This window comes from Thalassophryne amazonica, chromosome 11, assembly GCF_902500255.1.
Source record: "Thalassophryne amazonica chromosome 11, fThaAma1.1, whole genome shotgun sequence".
NCBI classification, from domain to species: Eukaryota; Metazoa; Chordata; class Actinopteri; order Batrachoidiformes; family Batrachoididae; genus Thalassophryne; species Thalassophryne amazonica.
In genome coordinates, this window is record NC_047113.1 from 105,889,373 (window position 1) to 105,912,966 (window position 23,594).

Consider the following 23,594-nt stretch of genomic DNA (forward strand, 5'->3'; position numbering starts at 1 on the left):
AAAGAAGTTCTGTACAAACTGTCAGAAACCGTCTCAGGGAAGCTCATCTGCATGCTCGTCGTCCTCATCGGGGTCTCGACCTGACTCCAGTTCGTCATCGTAACCGACTTGAGTGGGCAAATGCTCACATTTGCTGGGGTTTGGCACATTGGAGAGGTGTTCTCTTTATGGATGAATCCCGGTTCACACTGTTCAGGGCAGATGGTAGACAGCGAGTGTGGTGTCGTGTGGGTGAGCGGTTTTCTGATGTCAATGTTGTGGATCGAGTGGCCCATGGTGGCGGTGGGGTTATGGTATGGGCAGGGCGTCTGTTATGGAGGAAGAACACAGGTGCATTTTATTGATGGCATTTGAATGCACAGAGATACTGTGACAAGATCCTGAGGTCCACTGTTGTGCCATACCTCATGTTGCAGCAGGATAATGCACGGCCCCATATTGCAAGGATCTGTACACAATTCTTGGAAGCTGAAAATATCCCAGTTCTTGCATGGCCGGCATACTCACCGGACATGTCACCCATTGAGCATGTTTGGGATGCTCTGGACCGGCATATATGACAGCGTGTACCAGTTCCTGCCAATATCCAGCAACTTCGCACAGCCATTGAAGAAGAGTGGACCAACATTCCACAGGCCACAATTGACAACCTGATCAACTCTATGCGAAGGAGATGTGTTGCACTGCATGAGGCAAATGGTGGTCACACCAGATACTGCCTGGTATCCCCCCCAATAAAACAAAACTGCACCTTTCAGAGTGGCCTTTTATTGTGGACAGTCTAAGGCACACCTGTGCACTAATCATGGTGTCTAATCAGCATCTTGGTATGGCACACCTGTGAGGTGGGATGGATTATCTCAGCAAAGGAGAAGTGCTCACTATCACAGATTTAGACTGGTTTGTGAACAATATTTGAGGGAAATGGTGATGTTGTGTATGTGGAAAAAGTTTTAGATCTTTGAGTTCATCTCATACAAAATGGGAGCAAAATCAAAAGTGTTGCGTTTATATTTTTGTTGAGTGTATATATATTCTCTCATGCATATCTTGTGCTCTTTGGGGTTTGTCTTTCCAGTCTAGTAGCCGTATGCACAGTCAGCAGTGCGGTGTGCACCTAGCATGTTGAACCTGAGGCTTAACTGCTGCCTGGCTTTGTTGGTGTTTGGCGGCTAAACAAAAGTGAGGGTGAGAGGTCGAGTGTGCGCAGTCGGGTTGCTAACTTGCCACACATTTCTGTCAAAATCATCTATTGATCTCTCCTTCGGTTGGTGTCAGGGCCACAAGTCTACTGAACGTGTAAAACCATGGGACTGAAGGGTTTGTGGCTCTGTGGACAAGCCCGGGTGTGTCGGACTGTTGTATGTTAATACATGTCAGTGTTTTTGTTATTAATATTTACTGTGTAAATTGGGATGGTTGTCAGGGACGGATTGAGGGAAAAATAAAGTTGGCTGAATCTGAATCTCCACCAGCGCTGCTCCCAGACCTGACGTGACCTTCGACGTGGAACCCCACAGGGTCTTCAGGTCTACTCTTGCCAGAGCGGCACCAATCAACACATAGCGAATGATACCAATTAGTCATGAAGACGATTCTCAGATCAGTTGCATCAGTTTGTGTGACCCTTTGCAATCTGCGGTTCTGCTTCAAGAGGCTCGGCGTTTGTAAACATCTCATCCAATGAGAAGTTGACGTTCAGAAGGTGAATCAATGCTGTCGGGATTTTTATCTCCTGTGCTGTTTGGAAACGGGGTTGTGAGGGGTTGAGGATGAAGTGAGGTCAGGGTTTAACTTCCCTGCAGGCTGCAGACTGGATTCTGCCCGACCCCGTGTTGGTAAACGTTTTCATCCACAGTGTGTGGAACACTGTCCGTACCTTGCGCTCTTGTTCCAGTCGGGCCTCCTCCTTGGCATGCAGCAGGGTGGTGTTCACGGACCTCTCCAGAGCTTTCTGATGCTCCACCTTCTGCTGTCGCAGTGCCGAGTCTATGTGGACCTGCTCTCTGACCCGCTGCTCCGCCAGCTCCTGGTTCAGCTGCTCAATGCGACAGTGAGCGTGCGCGATCAGGGCGTTCAGGTCATCCGCCGACAGCTTGCCAGCTTACAGAAAGAGAACAAATGTTCACTGGATTTAGACCAGCAACGGAAACACTAAAAACTAATCAGGACAAAAGTGTTCAGACAGTCATAGCTGTCATGTTTCTTCTGAAAAAACTTCAACTAAAATATCACCAAAACCTTTTTAGGTGTTAGATGTTTCACTACAGTCCATTTTCAGAACAGAAATATTTGGACAAACTATATATAAGGACAGTGAAGGTGGCTGTTTTAAGCGTTTTATGTTTTTAAGTTTTATTAATTTAGTATCATTTTAGTCTTTTTGTTGTTTCATATACAACCCAATTCCAATGAAGTTAAAATGTACATAAAACAGAATACAATGATTAGCAAATTCTCTTCAACCTATATTCAATTGAATACACCACAAAGACGAGATATTTAATGTTCAAACTGATTGACTTTTTTGTTTTACTGCAAATATTTGTTCATTTTGAAATGGATGCCTGCAACACACAAAAAAAACTGGGACGGGGCAACTAAAGACTGGGAAAGTTGATGACTGCTCAAAGAACACGTGTTTGGAACATGCCACAGGTGAACAAGTTAATTGGAGGTTAATGTGTCATGATTGGGTATAAAAGGAGCATCCCCAGAAGGCTCAGCCATTCACAAGCAAAGATGGGGCGAGGATCACCACTTTGTGACCAACTGCGTGAAAAAAAAAGAAAGAAAAAAATAGTTTAACAGTTTGTTGCTCAATGTTTAATTGCAAGGAATTGAGGGATTCCATCATCTACAGTCCATAATATAATCCGAAGATTCAGAGAATCTGAAGAACTTTCTACACGTAAGCAGCAAGGCCGAAAACCAACATTGAATGCCTGTGACCTTCAATCCCTCAGCGGCACTGCATTAAAAACCGACATCATTGTGTAAAGGATCTTACTGCTTGAGCTCAGGAACATTTCAGAAAACCATTGTCAGTTAACACAGTTTGTCGCTACATCTACAAGTAGAAGTTAAAACTCTACCATACAAAGCAAAAGCCATAATTCAACAACATCCAGAAATGCCACCACCTTCTCTGGGCTTGAGCTCATTTGAAATGGACAGACGCAAAGTGGAAAAGTGTGCTGTGGTCTGAGGAATCCACATTTCAAATTGTTTTTGGAAATCATGGACGTCGTGTCCTCCAGACAAAAGAGGATAAAGACCATCCAGATTGTTACCAGCGCAAAGTTCAAAAGCCAGCATCTGTGATGACATGGGCAACTTACACATCTGTAATGGCACCATCAATGCTGAAAGGTACATCCAGGTTTTGGAGCAACACATGCTGCCATCCAAGCAACGTCTTTTTCAGGGACGTCCCTGCTTATTTCAGCAAGACAAAACCAAGCCACATTCTGCACGTGTTACAACAGCGTGGCTTTGTAGTAAAAGAGTGCAGGTACTAGACTGGCCTGCCTGCAGTCCAGACTTGTCGCCCATTGAAAATGTGTGGCACATTATGAATCACAAAACACGACAACGGAGACCCCGGACTGTTGAACAACTGAAGTCATACATCAAGCAAGAATGGGAAAGAATTCCACCTACAACGCTTCAACAATTAGTGTCCTCAGTTCCCAAACGCTTATTGAGTGTTGTTAGAAAGAAAGGTGATGTAACACAGTGGTAAACATACCACTGTCTCAGCTTTTTTGAAACGTGTTGCAGGCATCCATTTCAAAATAAGCAAATATTTGCACAAAAAACAAAGTTTATCAGTTATCAGAAAGAGCTGCAGCTCTGCCACAGATTACAGGTGCTGAGAATTTTTTGGACTCTGGCCTCAGATGAAACCCTTAAATGGAAGATGGTGCCATCCCTCTACTCACATCCAGTCATCTTTGACATTTTGAGTATGATTTTCTGCAACGACGACGGGCTGGAACTAGGCAAGTGAATCTCAACGAATGACATTGATTCAGTACACGTGTCGATACACTACCAGTGATATGATACATAGAGATACATGACGACACGATTCACCCCTGTTCCCGATTCGATGCGATTTGATGGCGATTCCTCACAATCCGATACAATTAAACATGATGCAAAGAAATTACACCAAAAATTTAAATAGAAAATAAGAAGCTGTGATTCAGTATGGTACTATGGTATTCTTCTTCTTCTTCTGATTCTGCTAGAGGCAGAGGATTTGGTTTACTCCTTAAAAGCAGTAAATTTACCAGATTCAACATTAAGGAACAGAAATCAGTTCCCTCATATGTGGAACCTGCTTCATCACATTGGCAGAACTTAAACAGTAAACAGTAAGACAACATCACTCTCAATGAGTGACTTATGCCTGGTTCACACGACAGGATTTTAAAAATATCTTTAGGTTTCCAAAACCTGAGAGACGACACACGTGAAGATAAAAAAAAAAAAAATCATAGATCTAACAGTGTTGGTCATACAGTATGTGGTGTTCAGCCACACGGTAAGGACAACACCACCACACGAACAGATTTCACACATGAACATTCCCAGCTCAGACAGGAAATCCCACAAAATCTCTCCAGATTGAACGTGACTTCAGAGTAAACAAATGGAGATACTTTGTGGACTATTTAAAACAGAGGGGAAACAATACAAAAAGAAAATGAAATGAAACAAATGGCGTTCTTTAAAGGAGTGGAGACAGCGCGACCATTGGACTTTCTAGTAAGTCAGAACAGCTGTTTTGATTTTATTTTCCGCTCTGTACGTCCGTCACATCGCTTTCTGATTGGCTACACATCACATTCAGCAGGCTGCGTGCTCGTTTGTGGTCTGAGGACACCACACCACGATCGGAGCGCCCCCGATGTCCTTCCGAGCAGATCAGAGCATTCTGAACACACCACACACATGACGATTGTCAGGGCGTCCTTACGATTGTCGGAAGGGCGGAAGGGGAAGATCAGGTCCGATATCGGCCTAATTATCCTGCCATGTGAACCAGGCCTTAAAGATAGTCACTCAATGGCAAAAGTAATTTGACACACTTTTCTCACCAGAGTTTTACTGGAGGTTTATAATCTGAGGAGTATCTGAGTGGAGCAGCAGCAGCCGTATGGTTTAGCAGCACAGCATTCTTTACAAACGACCTGCATCTTGTCACGTTTCCAATCTTTTTTAAAACAGCCAAAGTATCTCTAAACGCCTGATTTAAATGTTTTAGGTGTGTCAAAAATCTCAGTTGGAGATTTGCAAAAATCTCCAAGTGGTAAACGCCTGATTTAAATGTTTTAGGTGTGTCAAAAATCTCAGTTGGAGATTTGCAAAAATCTCCAAGTGGTAGGAGATTTTTTTGCGTCAAAAATCTCTATCCCCTCGCGGACCTCCATGTTTGTTGTGGTACAAATGTGCTTTCAGGCTCTCATGCATGTTCAAAACAAAAGGTGAAGCAGGGATGGTGCATTCAATGTGCCTCAGAAAAAAATATTGATGCAAGTACGCAGCAAGTGATGTGATCACAATTTCACCTGTCAACTGAATCGATGCACACTGAATGAATCAATACACTCACATCGAGCACGTTTATATCTAGATACTGATTTATATCGATTAATCTCCACATGTCTAGCGTATGTTTTGATCTGTGCGTGTGTAACCAGATTCACAAATGTGAGAAAAAAAAAAATCAGTGTGTGTGTATTGGATGTGCTGTCACACGTAGCTTTTGCAACATTCCTGCCGCAGAAGATCCGCAAATGTGTGCAGCGATTTGTACCTGCCTGGAGACTTCTCTGTGCCTCTGTGGCTGTACAGTATAACATCACCAGGGGCCGCAAGTACCAATGATATCGGTCACCCATACAGTTTTAAGCCTGGCTGGGTCCTTGAACAACATCCACTGATTCAGTCTGAGAACTTCGCCTTTTGTCGCAAGAGTGTGGTAAAGCAAATGCAACACCGTTCCTGCTGCACTGATTCGCCGACCAATCTCAAGCTCCATTGTCCCCTCATTTGTGAACAAGACCCAGAGGTACTTTAATTCCTTCACTTGGGGCAAGACCTCATTCCCTACCCAGAGTAGGCAATCCATCGGTTTCCTGCTGAGAACCACAGATTTAGAGGTGTTGATCCTCATCCCAGCCGCTTCACACTAGGCTGCGAATGGACCCAGTGAGAGTTGGAGGTCACCGGCCAATGAAGCCAACAGGACTACATCACCTGTAAAAAGCAGTGATGAGACCCTGAGCCCACCAAACTGGAAACCCTCCTCCCACTGACTACACCTCAATATCCTGTCCATGAATATCACAAACAGGATTGGTGACAAGACATAGGCCTGGCGGAGGCCAACCCCCACCGGAAACGAGTCCGACTTACTGCAGAGAAGCCGAACACAGCTCTCGCTTTGCGAGTACAGAGACTGGATGGCCCTGAGAAGTTATCTGACCGTAACCATGGTTAAGATGGTCGTCTTAACATTATTTATAATCCCGGGAGAACTCAGCAGCAAAGCAGAGACCGTCCTCAGTCGTGCTTGGCCAGGAAACTTCTGCGTACGTAGAAGTGGAGTTGTTCCAGGAAGGGCATCCGGTGTAAAAATCTTAACATGCATCTGTACCGCAGCCACATTTAAACTGCTTTTTTGATCATTTCCTTTTTCACAAATAAACATTAAGATTTATTCTTGAGTTGGTCTAGCAGAGAGATTTTATTAAACATGTGACAGAAAAAGCTTCAATGTGTCAAAGGTCACTCGACTGGGCGCTTACTGAGTCTCTTCCAGTTGCTTTGGATCTCTGGAGTCAGACTGCTCACTTCCTGCTGGAACTGTTTTTTGGCTTCGTTCACCAGCTCACTGTACTGGGAGAAGATCCTGGATTCTGTCTCTGCAGACTGCACCTACAAACACAGGCACACAGGCGAGGCCACATACAGTACGAATATGCACTACAAACACCCCCACATCCACACATTCCATCCTTCCAAAGATGGAACGTCTACTTCATCTCCACAGTGTTATGGACCCAGGCTGTGGAGCTCTCACAGTGAACAACAATGTTAAGTAAAGTTAGACTTTGCTGCTGAATATGAACAGGCTCAGGACAAAGAACACAGGTACGAGTTCACCTGACAGGCTCGTCACAACAAAAACCAAAGTTAAGTCCCAAAACACTGCAATGGAGGTGATCTGAACGCAGGTTCAATGCCGGTGCTCTGGAGGGCAGAGATGCTGCTCCGGAGGGGAACTCTGTCCTGGACCAAACATGGCAGAGAGCATGGGTTCGTCTGATTTTATCAATATGCAAGTCCCAAAGAATTATTTACACCTCCTTCTGTCTTTGCTGAGCGGCCTCAGCCCAGCACCTCTCTAACACGTCTGTGTGTGTCTGATCTGACCTCATCTCTCTCTCTCACACACACACACAAACATTTACTTAAAAAAGAAAAAGTGGTCAAATATAAATCACTGACTGCATTCTATGTTTATTCCCATTTCAGAAGAAAGCATGGTCCCCCGATGAAGCTTTCCTCAGAAAAACTGTGCTCCAAGTATAAATCCTTTTTATTGGCTCTCCTGCGTTCGGTGTCTCACTCGTGTTCTGCCAGTCGTCGCTCTTATTTCAGCACTCGGTCTCAACTGCAACTCACCTACGAGGCATATTTCCATGCTTAACGACAATTTTCTCTTCAGTCTCACAGGTCCCGTGTCTGTGATTTCAAAGTGAGCGAAGCCCGGACTTCCCGGAGTGCCATGGCCCACCTGTCGCAGCTTAAATGCGAAGTTGAAATGTGGAATTCGCACAGGAAATTTTAAATCTTACAAAATCAAATTGTCTTTTTTTTTTGCGTTTTCAACATATTATTTGGGGCTCAGTACATTATGTACAATCTTAAGTATAACAAACCATTTCAGCTGCACATTAAACAAGCATTCAAAAAAGTTCCAAATTAAGAAAGAATTTGGATACCTTAGTGGCCGCTCTGTCCAAGTCCACAGTCATGCTGTGGAGATTTTCTTCAGCTGCTAAAACTAGTGGTTGGACAGCAGCAATCTTCAAGCCTTTAGATTTGTTTATGACAGACTTTAGTCCATTCAAGGCTTCACTGGGGCACAAAAAGACCGGACACGGTTAGTAACCAGACCAGTAACCCTCAACATCGAGACCAAAAACAATTACTCATGAGCCTAACAAGACCAGTAACAGTAACGAGATCAGCCATGGTAAATAATGACAGCTTTTTAGTGGGTGGGGGTGGGCAGCTAACCTGATTTCTGTGGTCCCACTGGACTGCAAGGTGTATTTTAGAACTATCAAACCCTGTCTTTGGACTGACTCTCGGGAAAGTTCCAGTGACTGCAGGGAAACATCTGCTGACAGGCAGCAAGCTGGGATTCTGTCTGGGAGCACGCAAGATCAACAAGCCAATCATGAGCTTGGGCAGCATCTAGGTAGTACTTCTCTAGTTTACCAAGGTTTGTTTACCAGTAGTTACTGTACATCCCTTGTCAACTTGGGGAGGGGGGGGGGGGGGGGGCTCTGTGTGCCTGCATCCATCTAACACATCAGGGTCAGGTCTCTGGTGCAGGGCTGCAGTTAGTGGGTGAGCTGAGACGGTGCTACCATCTCACCCTGAACCTAAATTCAGCCTGCTCTGCTGGGCCCACATCCTACCTTTCCAAACCAAGTGTCAGGATCAGCAGTTCCATCATTTTGGCAATAGGAGGCTCTTAATGTAAAGCTGTGACTGGCTGCATAATTAACTGCATCACGATATCACACTGTGTGACACCGAAGGGGTGTCTTTACACAAACATAGTACCACATTAAGGCTTGGGCTCAACAGAATAGTCTTTACTGTCATTGTATTGGGGGGACGACGACACAGAAATTGGAGGATCCTGGATCCAGAACAAACAGTTTAATACAGATGTTCATGAGGTCATGTGTTCTTAAAGTCTTACTTTGCTTTGCAGAGAGCAGCTTCAGCATTTTTTATGGCAAAAGTCCTATCAGTAGCAGCAGCTTCCAGATCCTTCCACTGGACTGACTTCTCCTCAGGTGGGACCTACATTCAACAACAAACCTCAAGCAATGTCTGAAGTCATTTCTCCAGGTCCAAAAAAAAAAAAAAAACATATCTAGCATCGTAAGCAAATCTAGCTCTGTAAATGAAACAAAATGAAGCAAAGATTCATAAGAGTCAGACTCAGCTCTGTAAGGCTTACAGAGCTGAGTCCATAGAGTTACATTATGTCCATTGTTTATATTATAATATATATATAATATTATAAATATTATTTATAATATTAATAAATATATAATATTTATATTATAATTTTTGAATGACTTCATCTTAAGTGATAAATATGACTGATGGGAGAGAAACAACAGAGACATAAAATAACAATCGATAAATAACTACAGTAAGGTGTTTGATAACTCAATGAATAGTCCAAGATGATATCCCTAACATCCACAAAATTTCTGACAAGATGAAAGATGTTTGGAAGAATAAAAACAAAAAAAAAGTTTAAATGGACATAAAAGTTAGCAAGGCTTACTACCATACCATACAACTTTGGATGCTGTAGCTCTTCTGAAAAAGAGAGCCTTAAATCAGAAGTGCCTGACTCTGTGGTATAACTCACAAACTCGCAGCTTAAAGCAGATAACCCTTAAGTTGGAGAGGAAATGGCGTCTCACTAATTTAGAAGATCTTCACTTAGCCTGGAAAAAGACTCTGTTGCTCTATAAAAAAGCCCTCCGTAAAGCTAGGACATCTTACTACTCATCACTAATTGAAGAAAATAAGAACAACCCCAGGTTTCTTTTCAGCACTGTAGCCAGGCTGACAAAGAGTCAGAGCTCTATTGAGCCGAGTATTCCTTTAACTTTAACTAGTAATGACTTCATGACTTTCTTTGCTAATAAAATTTTAACTATTAGAGAAAAAATTACTCATAACCATCCCAAAGACATATCGTTCTCTTTGGCTGCTTTCAGTGATGCCGGTATTTGGTTAGACTCTTTCGCTCCGATTGTTCTGTCTGAGTTATTTTCATTAGTTACTTCCTCCAAACCATCAACATGTCTATTAGACCCCATTCCTACCAGGCTGCTCAAGGAAGCCCTACCATTAATTAATGCTTCGATCTTAAATATGATCAATCTATCTTTATTAGTTGGCTATGTACCACAGGCTTTTAAGGTGGCAGTAATTAAACCATTACTTAAAAAGCCATCACTTGACCCAGCTATCTTAGCTAATTATAGGCCAATCTCCAACCTTCCTTTTCTCTCAAAAATTCTTGAAAGGGTAGTTGTAAAACAGCTAACTAATCATCTGCAGAGGAATGGTCTATTTGAAGAGTTTCAGTCAGGGTTTAGAATTCCTCATAGTACAGAAACAGCATTAGTGAAGGTTACAAATGATCTTATGGCCTCAGACAGTGGACTCATCTCTGTACTCGTTCTGTTAGACCTCAGTGCTGCTTTTGATACTTTTGACCATAAAATTTTATTACAGAGATTAGAGCATGCCATAGGTATTAAAGGCACTGCGCTGCGGTGGTTTGAATCATATTTATCTAATAGATTACAATTTGTTCATGTAAATGGGGAATCTTCTTCACAGACTAAAGTTAATTATGGAGTTCCACAAGGTTCTGTGCTAGGACCAATTTTATTCACTTTATACATGCTTCCCTTAGGCAGTATTATTAGACAGCATTGCTTAAATTTTCATTGTTACGCAGATGATACCCAGCTTTATCTATCCATGAAGCCAGAGGACACATACCAATTTGCTAAACTGCAGGATTGTCTTACAGACATAAAGACATGGATGACCTCTAATTTCCTGCTTTTAAACTCAGATAAAACTGAATTTATTGTACTTGGCCCCACAAATCTTAGAAACATGGTGTCTAACCAGATTCTTACTCTGGATGGCATTACCCTGACCTCTAGTAATACTGTGAGAAATCTTGGAGTCATTTTTGATCAGGATATGTCATTCAATGCGCATATTAAACAAATATGTAGGACTGCTTTTTTGCATTTGCGCAATATCTCTAAAATTAGAAAGGTCTTGTCTCAGAGTGATGCTGATCAACTAATTCATGCATTTATTTCCTCTAGGCTGGACTATCGTAATTCATTATTATCAGGTTGTCCTAAAAGTTCCCTGAAAAGCCTTCAGTTAATTCAAAATGCTGCAGCTAGAGTACTGACAGGGACTAGAAGGAGAGAGCATATCTCACCCATATTGTCCTCTCTTCATTGGCTTCCTGTTAATTCTAGAATAGAAAATAAAATTCTTCTTCTTACTTATAAGGTTTTGAATAATCAGGTCCCATCTTATCTTAGGGACCTCATAGTACCATATCACCCCAATAGAGCGCTTCGCTCTCAGACTGCAGGCTTACTTGTAGTTCCTAGGGTTTGTAAGAGTAGAATGGGAGGCAGAGCCTTCAGCTTTCAGGCTCCTCTCCTCTGGAACCAGCTCCCAATTTGGATCAGGGAGACAGACACCCTCTCTACTTTTAAGATTAGGCTTAAAACTTTCCTTTTTGCTAAAGTTTATAGTTAGGGCTGGATCAGGTGACCCTGAACCATCCCTTAGTTATGCTGCTATAGACTTAGACTGCTGGGGGTTCCCATGATGCACTGAGTGTTTCTTTCTCTTTTTGCTCTGTATGCACCATTCTGCATTTAATCATTAGTGATTGATCTCTGCTCCCCTCCACAGCATGTCTTTTTCCTGGTTTTGACCGTTGGGGTTTTTCCGTAATTATTGTATGGCTTTGCCTTACAATATAAAGCGCCTTGGGGCAACTGTTTGTTGTGATTTGGCGCTATATAAATAAAATTGATTTGATTTGATTTTCTCTGAGTACTGATGAGAAAGTATAGAGAAGGCCAGATGGAGCTATATTATTTGTTTGTAGATTTAGAGATAGCTTATGACAGGGTGCCAAGAAAAGAGTTGTGGTATTATATAAGGAAGTCTGGAGTGGCAGAGAAGTATGTGAGGGTAGTGCAGGACATGTACAAGGACAGTGTGACAGCGGTGAGATGCGCAGTAGGTATGACAGACTCATTAAGGTGGAGGTGGGATTACATCAAGGATCAGATCTGAGTCCTTTCTTGCTTGCAAAGGTTGATGGACTGGTTGACAGATGACATCAGACAGGAATCTCCATGGACAATGATGTTTGCAGATGACACTGTGATCTGTAGTGAGAGTAGAGAGCAGGTTGAGTCTAGCCTGGAGAAGTGGAGATATGCTCTGGAGATCAGGGGAATAAAAGTCAGAAGGAGCAAGATCGAGTACATATGTGTGAATGAGAGGGAGTCCAGTGGATTAGTACAGTTACAAGGAGCAGAAGTGGTGAAAGTAGATGAGTATAAATACTTGGGGTTAACAGTACAAAGTAATGGAGAGTGCGGTAGAGAGGTGAAGAAGAGAGTGCAGGCAGGGTGGAGTGGATGGAGAAAGGTGGCAGGAGTGATTTGTGTCCAAAGAATATCTGCAAGAGTGAAGAGGAAAGTTTACAAGACAATAGTGAGACAGGATTAGGAATTAACATATCAGAGGGACAGCTCAAGTGGGACAGTTTGGAGACAAAGTCAGAAAGGTGAGACTGAGATGGTTTCGACATGTGCAGTGGAGGGACCCAGGGTATATACAGAGAAGGACGCTGAGGATGGAGCCACCAGGCAGTTGGAGAAGAGGGAGGCCAAAGAGGAGTTTTATGTGGTGAGGGAGGACATGCAAGTGGTTGGTGAGAGAGGACAGGGTGAGATGGAAATGATTGATCTGCTGTGGCGACCCCTCACAGGAGCAGTCAAAAGAAGAAGAAGGAAACGCATTAGTAAAATAGAGGCTCTTCTTAGAAATGTGGACTTTACTTTTTCAAGTCATACATCCACAACAGTACGCGCTGCCCAGTACACATGAAAGAAAAGCATCCCCTTCTTGCCTCCTACACAGTTCAAGTTCTTTGGGACTATTTACACTTTGGATTCTGAACGGCATGTCTCTGCATTTTAACAATAGTTATCTGCACAACTTCAACAATATCGCCACCGGAACCAGCACATAACATTCACAAATAACAAATCACAATTAAGGGGTGATTGAGAGGTTTTAAGCCTGAATTAGAAAACTAGGCCTGGGAAAGCCTCAGGATCCCCCAGTCAGAGGTGGTCAATGTGACACGTGAAAAGGGAAGGCTGGGGTCCCCTGCTAGAGCTGTTGCCCCCGCAACCCGATCCCGGATACAGTTGAAGATGAGTGAGATGAGTAGAAAAGTAGGGCGTGGTTTGCCATCTTTTGCATTCTGAGAAACCAACATTTCTCAAGAATGTGTGAAGTTTTGACTCACTAGGTACAATGTTTTCATTAACAGCATTTAGAAAAACACACCTAATGTATGATGTATGTAAATGTTGTATGCAAAAACATGTTTTGTAAAAAATGTATGCCACTTTTAAAAGTGCCATGAGACAAGAAACTGAACTCAAGGGTGAATATTTAAGTAAAGAACTTAATTTAAAAAAAGGAAAACTGAATTAAACATACCAGTGGAAAATTATGATGATTTGGGTTTTCAAAGAAAGCTCTGACAGAGGTCCGAAGCAGGTAGAAAAAACAAAAACAAAGGCCTGAATGGTGAATTTCCATGATCCAGAGTTGAACTCACAAGACCTGAGTAATTTCCAGAAGAGTAATCTCACCAAACATGGATACTTCCCAAAAAAGGTATCATCCACAGGTGTTTCTATTGGTGTGAGACTTGGTACATTTAGAAAAGACCACCCTTTTGGGGGGGGAGATTGCCCTCTTCACAGTACTTAAGATGAACACAAACCAGTGTAAATCCAAGCTGTGTGAATGATTAGCGATGACATGAGTATCTGAGGAGTCACACTGCGCAGTTTGCCCTGTTTTTTTTGCCCCCCTTTATTACACAACTACTAATCTCAATTCACTGTTATTAACGTGATTTTCAAATTAAAGCCTTTCCTTTATTAAAACAAGAATTGGTCTCCAGAAGGTACTTTTTCAGAAGCATGTGTGGGAGGAGGGGTATTATTATCAGGACCATCTTATACGAGGTCTGTTAGAAAAGTATCCGACCTTTTTATTTTTTGCAAAAACCATATGGATTTGAATCACGTGTGACTGCATCAGCCAAGCTTGAACCTTCGTGCGCATGTGTGAGTTTTTTCACGCCTGTCGGTTGCGTCATTCGCCTGTGAGCAGGCTTTGTGTGAGCAGTGGTCCACCCCTCTCGTCGGATTTTTATTGCGAATAAATGAACGATTTGGAGCTTTGCTGCATCAAATTTTTCCAGAAACTGTGAGAGACCTCCAGGTGGACACCATTCGGAAAATTCAGATGGCTTTCAGGGATGATTTTATGGGGATTACACAGATTAAGGAGCGCTCCAGCCGGTTTAAAGACTGCCCACAGCGTCTGAGAGCGCGGCGCACTCCGTGCGCCGATCGACAGGCTGACATCCCGCTGAAACAACCAGATCATTTCCAACATGAAGGCTTTGTTGATCCGGTACGTCGTCTGACTTCCACAAAAATGGCAGAAGACGTGGACATTAAGACTTTTTCGGCACATTCCACTGTTACAGGAGTTTTTTTTCATGGAAAGAGAAGCGGAGGGATGTGCCACCATGCCGCTCATGGCGCGGGACAAAAGCACCTCCGTGTTGGTCTCACAAGACGCCTTTCAGACGGCTTTCGGTGGCTTTTCAGTCGTGTGACTATTCGAGAAATTGTGCATGAGCTGGACATGCCAGAACATGTCCTGTGAGGCTTCATCACGGCGTTACTTTGCGCCATGCGGCTCCACCGCGACGCGCGGAATTCCTCCGATCCTCTTCCCATGACAGAATCCAAAAGGTTTACAAATCCAAAAAGAATTGATAGCACAGAAGATTGTGGTGTCTACTTCTGCAACACTCCCATACTGTGCATTGGCAAAATTTCCTGTATATTCGTTTTGTAAATTTTTTCAATCAATCAAGCAGAGGGTCACCCCTTTGAGTCTGATCTGCTTGAGGTTTCTTCCTCAAATCATTAGAGGGAGTTTTTCCTTACCATTGTCGCCTGTGTGCTTGCTCTGGGGGTTGGTAAGGTTAGACTCTACTTGTGTGAAGCGTCTTGAAACAACTTTGTTGTGATTCGGTGCTATATAAATGGAAAAAAAAACTGAAATTGGCAGTTCCATCAAACCTGCAAGATTAGAGCTGGACACGTCAGAAACCGCGCACGAACGGGAGACAGAAAACAGTTTACAAATAAAAACTATGACCGTAACACGTTCCCTTCCATTCCAATTTTTAATGCATTATACACAAATAATAATAATAATAATCATTTTCAATAATTACTTTGCCACAATTTCATGTATAAAAATGCCTAAAACTAAGGCAACGCTTTCCCTCTTATTAGAAAAGCTGCCATGAAATCAGGCATCTTGAGGCCACAAACATCCCATCAAACCCTGGAGGGACTAACTGAGTTAAATTGATTCCAAGCTGCAGAAGTGGACAATTCTGAAACGATTTTAAAAAAATGTCAAAACTTGCTTTTCTCAATGTTATCAGAATGTTGACAGAAGGAAAAAGTTCCCATGCTGCAAACACAGCAGATGGTCAAGCCGGACTCCTGTAGAGCTAGAGCAAAATGACCCACAGGAGAGTCAGAGCCCCAAGAAGAACATGAGAAACTTCACGAGAATTCCCACGGGAGATGAAGGAAAATGGCAAATTGCTGCAAACCACCAAGTAATAATATCAAAGTCTCAAATAAACTCTGAGAAGGTGTTCATACTGATTTCACTGAGAACAACGGCTTTCAGGCAATGTGGCACAGTTTTGGATCTGAGATATGGGATCCCATCTCCAAGATTTAGCTGACTGTGCAACCAGACCAAACCTGAGGTCATGGACTCTCCAAAGAAATAGCGCAGCAGATAAGAGAATATTTAGAGCGGAATCCTGTAAATGGTGATAAAAGCATCAAATTCAGCAGAAATACTCTTAAGACAATCCTCTTTTGAAAAAGAAAAAAAAAAAAAACGACTGGCCACTTGAATTTTCAGTTGGCGTTCAGGTAGAGGTCAATTGAAGAATTACACAGGAGTCAAAATTAAAAGATGCTCCAATCATATTGAAATCTATGCCACATTACTTTCCTGATCATAAAGATTCCAAAAAGGTATGGTTTGGACGGTCTGTAACTGAATTCTATGGAGTTATGGGATAAAAACTGCAAGAATGGTGACAAAGGTCAGTGTCGGTTTGTACAGGGGTCAAAAGTTAAAGATGCTCCAATTTTGGTAAAAAAAAAAAAAAAAAAAGTGATGCAAATTACTAGTTGAGTTAACATGGTTTTAAAAAGGAATAGTTTGGACCATGCATCATCCTTACTTATCACGTTACGGGGTAACATATGTCACATGTCATAGAATCCAGTAGATGTAGACCTTGTTTGACCTTTACTTTGGAGACCAAGCATTCAACACTGTCAAAACTATTCCATTTATCAATCCTATTAGCTCAACCAATAATTTGCATCACTTTTTACCAAAATTGGAGCAACTTTAACTTTTGACCCCTGTACAAAATGAAACTGACCTTTGTCACCACTCTTGCTATTTTTATTCCGTAGCGCCACAGAATTTAGTCACAGATAGTCCAAACTATACCTTTTCGGAATCTTTATGATCAGGCAAATAATGTGGAATATTTTTCAATATGATTGGAGTATCTTTTAATTTTGACCTCTGTGTAATTCTTCAATTGACCCCAACCTGACCACCGATTGAAAAGTCAAGTGGCCAATCGTTTCTTTCAAAAGAGGAGTGTCTAAGGTGTCTATTTCTGCAGAATTTGATGCTTTTATCACCATTTGCATGATTGTTTCAGTTATCTACTGCACTATTCATACTGATTTCGCTGAGAACAACGGCATTCAGACAACGTTGCACAGTTTTGGATCTGAGATTTGGGATCCCATCTCCAAGATTTAGCTGACTGTGCAACCAGGCCAAAACTGAGGTCATGGACTCTCCAAAGAAAGAAAGTAGGATTTTTTTTCTGAAGGATTATATTGCTCACTGCACAATGCAGATCAAGGATGGGCAACTTGTTCCAGAAAGGGCCAAGAGGGTGCAGGTTTTCTTTGCAGCCACTGACTCCACCAGGTGATTTCACTGATTAACTGATTCCATCTGCTCAAAGTGATATTAATCAGTAAAATCACCTGGTGGAGTCAGTGGCTGCAAAGAAAACCTGCACCCTCTTGGCCCTTTCTGGAACAAGTTGCCCACCCCTGATGCAGATCAAAGTGGTGTCTCAGTTTGTTCTGAATTCAAGAGTAAGAAATGACATCCAACCTTTCACCAAGGTCGGACAATCCTCAGGGCTCGAAATAGTACGTGCATGTGCTAGTTTGTGCATGTATTATTTGAGCGGTGCACGGAATTTTATACTGCACTTGCACCAGTGCAAGTAACTTTATCCAAGTTTTATCAACTATAAGCACCAGTAGAATGAACCAATAAAGGAAGAAATAAGGAAAAAATTTCCAGTGTGTTGTCTTCGTCTTCCCTGCGTTTTATAACTCTCACAGACTGAGCAAGTTGCTGTGCTCTATTTGTTGTGTTCGCGCGCATGCACATGTAAACAAAAAAGAAAAAACTTGGCTGCGGTTCCCCCTCTCTCTGCCCTCAAACTCTGTCATCACTGTGTTCTAAACCAGTCACCATTTGTTTTATTATACATTGTGTAGTTAATAAAATTATCTTCACAGACAATTAGTTCGCGCGTGCACATGAAAACAAACAAACAAACAAACAAAAAAAAAAAAAAAAACAAGAACTGGCTGCCGTCACTTAAAGTGATATTTTTTCTGGCCATGATCATTTGTGCACACGTTTTCCTTTAATTGAGCCCTCGAATTAATAAAACGTGCACACATGTTCCTTTCGTTCAAAATGAACTCCATAATATGACCTAAACTGTCATCCTGACCGCGGGGAGACGCTTTGCCCTCAGCATCCTTTTTAATGTGCTTAAACTCCAGATGATGCCATGCTGGGTAGCTGGAGTTCTCTGTATGTCCTTGTGCGCTCAAACCACAGATCCATTTCTAATGGGGAAATATATTACACTGTCTGCTGGTTTGTTGGCTGGTTTGTTGGCTAACAGCCAACATTTATGTGCCAAGACAATGTTGAGTACACGTTTTACTAGATCGTGCCCTTGTTTTACTCAAACGATGCTTAAAACGTGCACACAATATCATAAAACGAGCGCACAATATAATAAAACAAGCGCACAGTCTCTCCACATGCAAAACATTTTGCAATGACACTTCCAGGGCTCCGTAGTTCCCCACTCTCTCTCCCCTGAAACTGTCATAATTGTGTTATAAACCAGTCTCCATTTTTTGTTATACATCTGTGTAGTTAATAAATAAAATAATCTTCACGGACAATTCGCTCACGCGCGCAAATGAAAGAAAGAAAGAAAAAAAAAAAAACTGTCTTGCCGCTGCTGTTCTCCCCTCAAATTCTCCCCAGAGAGGAAGAGTCTGACACATCAGAGGAGGAGTTTTAAGGTTGATATAAGACTGACTTTTGGTTGTGCAAGTAACGTTTTTTTTGGTGCAAGTAATTTTTTTTTTTTTTTGTTACTAGCACCAGTGCAAGTATTTCGACCCCTGATCTTCCAAAACTATGATTTGAGATTTATTTGCATGAAGTGGCACATAGAGCTCAGTATCACCAGCATAACAATGAAAAGTATTTCCATAGCTTTGTGGCATTATGTAAAGACATAACAAAAGGACCTGAAACAGAACCCTGTGGTACCCCAAAGTTTAATGCAGTGTGTTTCTGTGTTACTATACAAGACACACAAGTTAGAATATGTTGTCAACTATGAAAGAATGCAATAAGAAATGCCAAAATACTTTAAGTCTACCCAGGTTCCAGGTTGCAGAGGAATGTAACAACTGAGAAACTGGTGGGTTCTGGGACTAAACTGGTTCAGAACCACCACACTCCATCAGTGAATCACAGTAAACCGTACCTCTCCTTCCATGGCCTCCTTCAGTTTGAGGGTGTGTTGTGTGACAGCTTGCAGCACCGCCTCCTGAGCACCAATAGCCTGTAAAATGGCTTCAGCTGATAAGGCCAGTGAGTCCTCCAGTCTGGCTGACACGGCTGAAAATAGACAAACCAGAAGACAGCAATAAGTATATGTACACATTTTAAGAAGCCAGAAGTCAAAGATCCATATGTTTTGTTGGCACAAGGTCAGATTTGAAAAATAAAAGTAACAATCTCTCTTCTGATGTACCTGTTTTAGTGACGCACCAAAGCACAAAATGCACTGTCATCATAGAAAATTACAGCATTTACAGTTTTTGAGTTATCAAGTTAAGCCAGAGGGCACAGGCTCTCAACCAGAGATTGGCATATTCGATTTTCAAAGGAAAATAAACCAGGGTCCAGGGCGGTGCCCTGGCCAGGGAGACAGGGGGACGAAGACCCCCTGAAGCCAAAGCATTTTTGCTGTTTTAAAACATGTAAATTGCACTAAAATGATATTAAAAACTACTATAAATGCCAGGTGTTCATATCTATAATTCAAACTATAAACCCTTACTAAGACCATCTACTGTACATGTGTATTTTTGTGACCAAAGTATTTTTTCATAACTAGACTTACTTGATTTTCAGCATTCTCCACTTTCAGCATGGCACACTTGTCAACAAACATACATGTAAGGGCGGGAGAAAGAAAAGGGCAGGAGAAACGCATATATAACCTTTGCGCTGATTGGTCTTTGTAATAAATGAATACATGCGTAAGTAATAGCGTCGACTGCGCTTCGATACCGTCTCGGTTTTTATGATTTGTTGGAGGGAAAACTACCGAATATTGGAAGTTGAAAGACTACACAGTTACCTCCCTTACACTACATGCTCATTGTGCACCTACTTCATACTGGTCACTGATCAGCACAGCTTTACTTCCGCGTTCGGCTGACTGACGGACTGATCGAACTTGCTGCGTCGGCGATAACAAACAAAGACCACTCAGTGTTCTGAATAGACGACAATTTTATTAAACAACGGTACCGGTACTCCTGGCATTATTTTTTTTTTTTTTGCATTCTTACCCCTCCCCCCCCTAAAATTTTCTCAACGGATTTGGACGTTTCACAAAATCGACCCCCGGGACTGTCAAATCCGTGGAAAACTCTTATCCCTGTAAACCAGAGGGCGCGGGCTCTCAACCAGAGTTATCAAGTTAAACCAGAGGACGCGGGCTCTCAACCAGAGTTATCAAGTTAAACCAGAGGACGCGGGCGCTCAACCAGAGTTATCAAATTAAACCAGAGGGCGCGGGCTCTCAACCAGAGTTATCAGAAAGAAAAGTTTAAAAATATGTTTGTAAAAATGCTCTTTTCTCGCTGTGTCTCACCACACCACTGAGAGACACTCCAACACTAGAGTGCCTTAATTGAGAGAGTGGCGTCAACTCAAAACATGGCACCATTTTGGTTCCATCTGCGCTGAACGACTGAACTTTTATGTTTTCAACATTTTTTAAAATCATTTAACATACAACAACAAATACAGGTACATGTGCTATCAAAATATACAAAATAGTTAAGATATCAAATTTACAATTTATGATGATTTATTTATTTAATTTAAAGCCTGATTTATGCAGCTGCAGCTCTGTAACTCCATGTCATGCAATGACGTGCGTGACAGTTTTAAAGTTCTCCATCACTGGATTATGCTTTATTCTGGACTAATCTGAGCCTCAACAATCTATAATCATCACCTCCAATTCAAAAGTAAGATGAACAATTTCCTCTTTTTCCACTCTATGTTGTAAAGTTGCAGACATTTCTGATCCATTTGTAATCAGCGTGCGGCGCGCACTGCAAAAACTATTATAATATGAAAGAGTGAAAGCAGAAAAGTGTCAAATTGCAGCCTTTTGCTGTGTCTGATTTAACAGCTGCATGTCCAGACTGCAGGTCCGAGTCTGAGCACAGTGTGAACGGTCGGGCTCTTAATCACAGAAATGACTCTGGTCTCACTTTCGGCGAGTGTCAGAGCTGAACTTTAATTTGTATCTCTGTTACTGTGCAAGTCCAGACTGCTCGGGGTTTTTAATGGAAATACATTGCGATCGGAAGGGACATTTTATCCGATGTGAGTGAAAATCCGTTATATAGTGTTTAGATGGAAAACAATACAAAAACATTGGGACTTTTTTGTGCAGTGACTGTGAATATCTGGTTTATACGATGATGGTTTAGGTGAGTTTTACTGTACATGGGACGGAACATAAATTTACCTCTCAAAACTTTGATGAAGTCACTGTGTTCAGATCTGAAGGGAATCTGAACATCTTGAAGCTCTTGTTGTCTCTCTTTATACATCCAAATGCACAGCAACCCGGCATTTTCAGTGAATAAATAAATAAAATAGCTGGATTTACATGCAGACACATTAACAGCGAACGTTATTTTGAACTCAAGATGGCACCATGAGTCACGTGACTTTTTTTTCTTCGACTCATATCACCACTCTCTCAATTAAGGCACTCTATCCGACACCCCCCCCCCACCGCAGACAGGACACGACTCACCGTCAGTAGAAAAAAAACAAAAACAAAACAGATGTTATTTTAAAAATTGATTTTTATGCGTTTTGAACGCTGTAAATTTTATATTGTGTGTCCAACCTTGATCCTGCGTCAGGACAGTGTCAGTGTGAAACCTGCCTCTTGGAAGCCCAATTTGCTGAAATTCATCATAGCGACGGAGAACTTTAATCCCTGTGAGTGTGTGACACAACAGTCTTTCCACAATGTTACAAAATGTTTTTTTCCTGAGTTCTTGTAAAATACACATTTCAAAAATAACTGCGGCCAATACTCTGGGGCAAACTATGTTTTGGTCCTCTTCATGATGCATTTTTTTTGACAGATGTGACTCCACTGGGACTTCTCGTCAAGTAAAATATGATGCATGTAAAACCTAGTGTGCAAATAATGTTGGGCAAGACTGCACACACCAGTTCCTGTGATCAGTAATGGACAAGGTGTTTTCAGAATGGACAGTTGTGCTAAAACCACAGGGCTTACAGTGAGTGTGTGTGTGTGTGTGTGTGTGTGTGTGTGTGTGTGTGTGTGTGTGTGTGTGTGTGTGTGTGTGTGTGTAGTACAAACATTCCACAACTTCCTGTTCAGCCAGGTCTTGTTGAGCCAGTCGAGCTGTCACTTCTTCAACTGGACGTTCTTTTAAAGGTTCTGACGCCGTGGCGGAGTGTTCCAGTGCCGTAGCTGTAGGATCTTTATGGTCCTGGCACTCAGTGCACCCTTCTGCAGAGACAAGAAAGGTATTGACATACTGGGAAAATGGTACGGGTCTAAGCACCACTGTGGAACCAGAGCTGCCACAAACCAGGGACACTGAAAAGCAAGTGGTGAGACAGGGTATGAAGTTTCTTCATCCTCAAAGAGAAAAAAATCTACATATTAAAAGCCAAGTGGCCTCTGAGTACACGTGTGCTTAACTTCGATCATGGACAAACTGGGAAGAGCTGACATTTGATACACATGCGTTTTTGGAAAAATTAGGGATATTATGTAACAAGAGTGAACAACTGATGTTGATATCACCATTAATCAGTCCCTGGTCACCAGACAAACTCTGAACAAAGGAATTATCTCAACCTTGCCAGTTATAATCAACTAAATGTGCCACATAATAAATACAATTATTAAAATTTTTCTCATTTTAATGTCCTGCACTCAGTTAAAATCATTACTGAAACTTTGCATTAATTTGGTACCACCCTTGAAAAATGTCAAGTACCTATTTTATAAATATGCCCGCTATGATTTCTCTGCACAAAGCGTGTCCCAGCTGATTTTATGGGTTTGTACACTGACTGGTCCAACTCGTCAGGGACCTGCTGCTGACTGGTCCTTTGGATCAGATGGACGTGGAAGGTGCTAGAGGCCCCGCCATCTCTGTGAGCAGAGTTCAGATGGAGCGCACAAAGGGAAGCACTGAAGGAGTCGTTTTGTTGCCACTTACTGAAAAGATGCTGCCATGACTGAATTTGTGCCGGTGTCGCTGACCGAGCACCCCCCCAAAAATCAGTCCACCTTACCTTCACTGCGCATGCATCATTTTGGACCACAGCAGTGTAATTTCTGAGCGTCAGTAGCAGTACACTGATTAACACGTCGTTTCTGCTTCAAACTGCACTCTAGTCATCATCTGTCTCAGCGACAGATATCTGAAGCTTTTGTACAACATTATTTCAGAATAAAAGACAGGGAAAGCAATCATAGCACCACAGCAGCAAGACGTGCTGCTGCGGCTACGTCATTTCAGTGCATCAGTAGCAAGTCACCGATTATCGCCTCGTTTCTGCTTAAAACTGACCGAATGATTTACGAACGGTAA

General features: G+C 42.1%; 1 protein-coding gene across 1 annotated transcript in view; it reads right to left on the reverse strand.

Moving 5' to 3' along the window:
- The window catches only part of LOC117519645 (MICOS complex subunit MIC60-like), a 61,948-nt gene that overhangs the window by 19,527 nt on the left and 18,827 nt on the right, over positions 1-23,594 (reverse strand). The window contains 6 exon segments of the mRNA XM_034180919.1: positions 1,880-2,103; positions 6,822-6,951; positions 8,022-8,157; positions 9,017-9,120; positions 19,178-19,311; positions 22,346-22,498. Coding sequence (XP_034036810.1) covers positions 1,880-2,103; positions 6,822-6,951; positions 8,022-8,157; positions 9,017-9,120; positions 19,178-19,311; positions 22,346-22,498 — 881 coding nt within the window.